This window comes from Ctenocephalides felis, unplaced genomic scaffold (genome assembly GCF_003426905.1).
Source record: "Ctenocephalides felis isolate EL2017-DRISC unplaced genomic scaffold, ASM342690v1 CF-g0.4_SCAFFOLD_03571, whole genome shotgun sequence".
NCBI lineage: Eukaryota > Metazoa > Arthropoda > Insecta > Siphonaptera > Pulicidae > Ctenocephalides > Ctenocephalides felis.
The window spans coordinates 37,174,144-37,181,847 of record NW_020539725.1 but is presented as its reverse complement, the minus strand read 5'-3'; the positions used below and the strand labels follow the sequence as shown (position 1 = coordinate 37,181,847).

The window sequence follows — 7,704 nt, the reverse complement described above, 5'->3', positions numbered from 1 at the left end:
TCAACAACTGCTAATTTTTAAAATTATTAACTTTTTACTATACTCTTGTGACGTTGATAAATCTATAATATAAAAATGAATAGCAAAATGTGTTGGTAAGCGTGTAACTCAACAAACCTGGACCAATTTGGCCAATTCTTTTTTTTAAATGTTTGTTCAAGCCCAAGGATGGTTCCTACGGCGAGAAAAAATTGAATAATTGCCGGGAAAACCTTAAAAACAGCCCTTTTCTTTTTCACATACAAGCGTTAGTATTTTCATATTTTTGCCATCGGATACGGAATATTTACTCAAGTCAATGCAGCGTTTTCGGTCTGAATTTTCTTACTGTGCTCCAATTTGTAAGAAATTTTGAAATTAGGTTTATCTTACTCTCAAAAGAAAAAATCATTTAGATTTCTTTGCCATTTCCCGGGGAGATGACATCCTTCTCAGTAATTTCATCTTTTTTGAAAATAATGTCGGATATCAATAAGAGAACTAATTATAAAAAAAAATGTTCTATAATGATTTTCAAAGAACAAATACTCATCATTTTATTTATAGAAGTTGTACATTTAAGATCCACATAGGTGGATGTATATACGTTTTGGTATAGACTGTAGTGTATAAAAACATAATAATTTTTAACTAATTGGTAAATATCAGTATAGGTTTTCAAAAAAAATTTAAACTTTTGAATTGTAAATATAAGTACAGGACAACGTCTGTAGGGTCATCTAGTAAATTATAAGAAAAAGATATTAAAAAAATGTATTGCTTTTTTTGTGATGATTTATTAATGACCTAAAATTTATTCATCTTCTACACTAGAAGACCTCCTTAAGTAGAAAATTGAATAATTCAAAATTGAATTTAATAATTAGCAATATAATTGGTTTGAAGCCATGAAATAATGATATAATAATAATAAAAAATAATTTTATTTAATTATGCACAAATATTACTAATAATAAAAACCATTCTAAAAGTATCATCTATAAGAAGATTTAAAAATTGCTAGCCAATAAATTTGCCTTACAATTAGACTTAATTAGAAAAATCACTCACTGGAGAGTCCATGCTATGATTTTTTATCCTATTTTAATATTATCGTGATATGTTATGGATTTGTATTATTTTGATAGCTATTTTTAATATCAATAAAAATGTACAAATAGATCTTATGATTATGAGTAAATAATTAAATAGAAGAGTGTACTCGTCTACAATTGCGTATATATTGCATATATACATTCCCAATTATCGAATGAGTATATATAAACTAGTCCTTTTTTTGCTAACTTATCTGGCCCCCAATTTTACTGCTCAATACGTCAATTTGCTCTGAAAAATTTGATGTAGTAAATTTGAATTAATTAATTTGAATCGAATTGGGTTATTATCGAATGAAATGAAGTATAGAGAAACTAGTCTATTTCTTTTTCCTAACTTATCTGACCTCCTATTTTTCTGCTCAATACATCAACTTTCCCGGAAAAATTAGTAAATTTGAATTAATTAATTTGAATCGTATTGGGTTATTATTCTTGTACCATCAGCCGCCACTGGTTTCTTGCCTGCTTCTTCTTTGGGTCTCCTTTGTGGTATTTGCGTAAACCCGGGTGTTGCATCTCGATGCGCGCCTCTCACCTTCGCGGGGCCCAGACCTGAGCGCGAGGCGCTGTTGCCAGGCCTTTCCCGGTACTTCGGCACTCTTCTGTTCGTGGCACTGATGAGGGAACGACCGACCCGTTCGATGCACGGTGCAAGCTGTGCTATATTGTACTGGCTCTCAAACATTAAGGAATTTATTAAATTATTTATATTTTGATTGATGGATATTGTTAGATTCATTTTTGAAATTTACGCAATATAGTTTATGGTAGAATATTCTATTACATACTAGACATTATAGGTTTTTACATAATTGCACGTGATGCGATAGTTCGTTGGCATGGTAGTAGGTGAAAGGTGATAGATCTTGAGATTTTTCTGACGGCAAAAAATCCTTTAAATATTCATTGCATATTTTTTTAAGTTCCAAACTTAGAAAGTTTAAAGCAATGAAAATAATATTGATGAAAAGCTTTGTAAGAAAATGTTAAAAAAATTTAGAATAAAAAATCGGAGAAAATAGGAAAATAAAAGAAAAAATAGTTAGAACTGTCGAAAGAAAAGTTATATCAAGCCCTGCACATAGCTTCATCTATGAATCATTTTCTTTTTTATGTGAACGTTAATGCAATGATCGTCATCAATATTACGAGGTAATCAATTAACCATCATTAACGTCAACAGGCACATTTATAATTTGGCCAAATATTCCAAATTGTCTATTTGCATGTCGCAATCGTCTAATTTGCATGGAATACAACCTAGGTGAAATTAAGTATCTGATCAAGTATCAGATACAGTATCTAGTTTAGGTATATAATTTGGTATAGGTGGAAATACAAATACAAAATAAATTGACACAAAGTGGGAATTTTTCCAGAATTTCGACAACTTTGACATCCAATCTGATTATTTGAATCAATATTCAGAAAACCATTATCAAAAATTTGTTTTTGAGCATCATTTGATATATCTGTATATATCAGATATTATTTGTAGGCATTTCATTAGCAAAACACTGTTTGATAAATTGGCAACTTTAGAAATATCGTAGAAACTTTGGGCCTTTAAAAATTTGGTTTTTATGAAATTTGACGATCACTTATTTTTCTAACCAGCTGATATAGTATCATAAAATCTTATAATATATTAATGTGTATTATAGTACATATATAGAAGAACTATAGTATATACTACACATTAGTTAATAATAGCTTGCAATACAATTAATTGTATGTACATGATTATACACCAAATTATATTATTTTTAGTTATAAATTATTTTTCTTCTATTTTAAATATTAAAGTGTACAAAAATTAAATGCTAATAAAATAAAGGATATAATTTTATACCAAGTATATTTTTAGTTTTCATATACTTCAAAATGTTTAAAGGTCAAGAAAACAAAAATTTATTTTAAATCATGAATGAGCATTTTCTACTTAAATTTTATTAAAAATATTTTTTGAAAATAAGGTTTACTGATTTTGCTTCGTTAAAATCACAAGCTTATTTAGTATAGTAGAACTCCAATTATCCGAATTAATGGGGACCCGGGACCCATTCGGATAATCAAATATTCGGATATCGGAGTTTTTTTTAAAAAAATTGCCATTGGAGAGAAAAAAAGTTACGTTTTGATATTGCACTATTTTTTTTATTGAATTAAATGAAAGAAACATGATATTTTCACATGTTTTCAATATAAATAAAATGTACTTATATACAAGTTTAGAAATAAAAATCATTGTTTTTTAAACATCTCCGTCAATATAAGCTGTTTTGCGGTCTTCAACCGTTTTTTTGAACAATTTTATTTCTGAAAGAGATTCGGATAATCGGCGATTCGGATAGTCGGAGTTTGGATAATTGGAGTTCTACTGTAATCAGCAAAAAAGCTCAATTGATGAGTTTCCTTCTTCATTAGTAATACTAGCAAAAAATATTTTATCGATGATTTTAAATTATAATATGTATACTACATGGTACACTTGTGTCTAAGAATAAAATTACAGTAAAACTTCTATATGCAAGAAAGCATTTTATGCGGAATAAAAACAAAATATTTCATAGTACGAACGACGTATTATACGAGAAATTGTATTAAGCATGATTATTGCAACGGGGTTCCACAGTATGTGTATTAATGTAAAACGTTGGATACATTATCGTTTTTCGACTTATTTGTCTAGCCAAAAATTTAGTAATATAAAGCAAAACTAATATCTTCGCATTACTCTATTACTACGTTGGATCTATTTATTGACAGATTTGACTATTGTTCGGAATACGTGATAATATTCATTATCTGGTCCTTTATGATGCATTATAATAGTAGTTCTAGAAGCTTGGGAAATGTTCGTATATCGTGTAACTCGGAGTGTTGTCGATGACTGCGAGAAGAGAGAAGGGACATTCTCCCCACCGCATGCGTGGTTCGGGTTCGTTTGGCCGTTAGTCGCGCGCGTTCGGTCATAGCGCGAACATTTCTCGTTTGAATCCAGTGACTGCGCTCCGTGTGTGTGCCTGTAGTGCTCCCACAGCACTTTTAGTGTTTTTTTATTTCTGTTTTTCTTCTGTTCTGTTACTAACAAACTAGCAAAATGTTTGATGTTTTCGGGTCCGTCAAGGGCCTTCTCAAACTCGATACCGTCTGCATAGACAACAATGTTTTCAGGTTGCATTACAAGGCAACGGTTATCATACTGATCGCTTTCTCCTTATTAGTGACGTCAAGACAATATATTGGTGACCCCATAGATTGCATTGTCGATGAAATTCCAATGAATGTGATGGATACATACTGCTGGATCTACTCAACGTTTACCATCCCTAATAGATTAGTTGGAGTGTCCGGTAAAGACATTGTTCAACCTGGTGTTGCATCTCATGTTGATGGCAGGGATGAAGTTAAATACCACAAGTATTATCAGTGGGTGTGCTTTGTGTTGTTTTTCCAAGCTATTTTATTTTATGTTCCACGTTATCTGTGGAAAACATGGGAAGGAGGACGCATCAAGATGCTGGTGTTGGACCTGAACTGCCCTGTGGTGAGCGATGATTGTAAAGATGGCAGAAAGAAACTACTTGTGGACTATTTTGTAGCCAATTTGCGTACGCAGAACTTCTATGCATTCCGCTTTTTTATATGTGAAGCTCTAAACTTTGTGAATGTTGTGGGTCAAATTTATTTCATGGATTTCTTCTTAGATGGTCAATTCTCTACTTATGGCAGCGATGTCATACGATTTACCGAGATGGAACCAGAAGAAAGAGAAGATCCTATGTCAAGAGTCTTTCCTAAAGTTACAAAATGTACGTTCCACAAATATGGTCCATCAGGAACCGTGCAGAAGTTCGATGGCTTATGTGTTCTACCGCTGAACATCGTCAACGAGAAAATCTATGTTTTCTTATGGTTCTGGTTTGTCATTTTGAGCATTTTATCAGGAATTTCTCTGATCTACAGAGTTGTGGTCGTTATGGGCCCCAAATTTAGAAAGCATTTGCTACGCGCAAGGTCCCGTCTTGCGCCTCAAGACGAGATCGAAACGATATCTGAGAAATGTCAAATCGGTGATTGGTTTATCTTATATCAGCTTGGCAAGAATATCGATCCTCTTATTTACAAAGAATTAGTTAGCGATTTAGCAGAAAGACTTAGCGGGAAGGATCCAGTCGTTTAATTAGAGGAATAACAAGAAAATGATATATTTAAATGGAAGTAGTGATGGTGTGATCTAGCGTGAAAGCGCATCCGTATAGTGTTCCGGTGTGTGTAATGTCGACATTTTAATACCATATTGTTTGTGTTGTGCCAAGCTGTGTGATAGTGCCGCGCGACGATTTTCGACCCAAAATCGATCCAACAACGAGATTTAATGCGAAATTCGAACGAAGCGTCTGTTTTGTTTATGTTCTGCCGTTTGTATTTTCTCCCTGCACCATTTCCACGTGCTACGTGACGTAGAGCTGTGCCTGTGATTACGTCACGTGATCTCTCGACGCGCGTGTTAAGTTGAAGCGAACGCTCTCTGGCCGTTCGCTCAGAGTGCGTAAACCAGTTTCGAATTGAGCCGCATGAGAAAATACATCGTAATGGAATTCCATCCAAATCGAGGAACAATAAGAAATAAAAGCAACGACAACAAATAACCACACACGATTACGGGACCAATTTCTTTACTTCTTTGCTTTGTAATCATGACGGAAGACTGTGTTTTGCCTGAACATATTCGCACAATATTCGCTATCTATATAAAACAAAAGACATGATGCATCAGTATATGAATGGCATATATTTACACGTGTAATTCTATAATATTAGAGATATATACTATTTTTATATAAGGTATTTTGATAGTTTTGTCGAAGTTGAAATATATTTGAGATAATTAGCAACCCATTCGTTAAAGAATTAAAAGAGGTTAGTATAGAAAAAATGGTTTATTATACGTTTTTACACTTGATGTATGTCGTCATTCAAATGTCACGCCAGGAAAAACACAAAAATATAAAGAACTGAATTTGTTTGAAAACAAACATAACTAATAAATAATTAAAACAAAAGCTCAGATAGAGACATAATGCCCCAGAAGAAAAATGATGTGCTTTATATTTTTCTGCTTTTTTTGTTTTTCTTGCTGTGACTGCTGAATGATGACACACATCTAGTGTCGAAACGTCTAATAATATGTTTTTTCTATATTAACCTTTCTTAATTTGACGAATGTGCTGCAAATTACCTCAAATAGGATATTTTATAAAAAAAGTCAGCAAGCCATTTTTAAGGCGCCTTGTTTTATATACGAAAAAGTACAACACAGTTTTCGAGCAATTGAAATTCTAAAATTGTATAGACTGATATTTCCATTCCATTTTTGTAACTAAGCAATACAAAACAATCAATCCATTTCTATTCTAGAGTAAGGTCAAACGCCTTTGAGTATTCCAATGTTTTTATAACGAAATTTTTATAAAAATTTTATATATTTATATTGTAATTATAACCAGGTATCTAAATATAATGACGTAACAATATCAACTGCCATAATTGTGTATATTTATAAAAATCGATTCGAACGCCGACGTGAGTGTTCGTGTATATTTTAAATAAATGAAAGTTACGCGGAGTTGCTTCTCTATATTTCTACAATTTGCTGACGTTTTTGCTCATACCACATTTGACATTTTCATACGAATTACATATTATATATTTACATGTGCACTTATTTAAAATCAATTCGACGAAATCGAAACATAATTGAAAATGTCAGCAAATTAATTGACTTTGCTAGCGATGCGACTCCGGTTTGTTATTGATGAGTATATCAAAGTATTTCCTGATTCAATACTTTACAATGATGTGATGTCCACGATTATTAGGGGACTTGCTATTTAGATAAGTACTTTTATATTATATCATAGTTAACAATATTAAAAAATAATGCATATCTTTTCTTACAATTAGGATTATTGATTCATCCGACATTTTATTAATATTATGCATCCGAATCGCCGAGATTAAGCAATATTATTTTCTGTGATGATTCATTCAGTAATAATTGTGTCAATTTTTGAATTTTGTACATTGACAATTTTGATATTATTTTACAAGAATGGTTCTCATAAAAATATTAATTGTAAAGTCTTCTTGTCAAATTAAAATTTTAAAGCAATGTGTCGTACTCTGACACCAACCCGCAAAATAAATTTTCTTAGATTTTAGTATAATGTTATATTTAATAATAATAAAGATAATGTGATCATAGAATTTTTAGTTTGTAAGGTTTAATAATAAATCATGTTTTAATTATTTTAAAACAATTGAACTATTATCATTGATTGTCGATCATAGTGTATTCTGAGGTTCTCATATAAATATAAATACTATTTCGAAACTTGTGTTTCCTTCTATTTTTGGACTTTGATTGCATTTTTAATTCTTTACAGTTCATAAGGTCTTTGTTTTCAAATATCATTATTTTGAAATTATCCATGTATCTCACCTGAAAAGGTATAAGTTTGTCATGCACAATTTTTGGTTTGTATATAAGTTCAACTGCTGGACGCTTTACCTTATTTAAATTCAATTTTTATATTTTGGT

The 7,704-nt window shown here is 31.4% G+C and overlaps 1 protein-coding gene across 1 annotated transcript; it reads left to right on the top strand.

The window, feature by feature from the left end:
• The first annotated feature begins 4,108 nt into the window (after positions 1 to 4,108).
• LOC113384535 (innexin inx2) lies at positions 4,109 to 6,774 on the top strand. The gene has a single exon (XM_026622268.1). The coding sequence runs from the start codon at positions 4,201 to 4,203 to the stop codon at positions 5,281 to 5,283; it is 1,083 nt and encodes a 360-aa protein (XP_026478053.1). The 5' UTR covers positions 4,109 to 4,200; the 3' UTR covers positions 5,284 to 6,774.
• The last annotated feature ends 930 nt before the right edge of the window (positions 6,775 to 7,704 follow it).

Bases quoted from the DNA above. Each gene is read 5' to 3' on its own strand.
- LOC113384535 (XM_026622268.1), top strand. From the start codon at position 4,201: ATGTTTGATGTTTTCGGGTCCGTCAAGGGCCTTCTCAAACTCGATACC.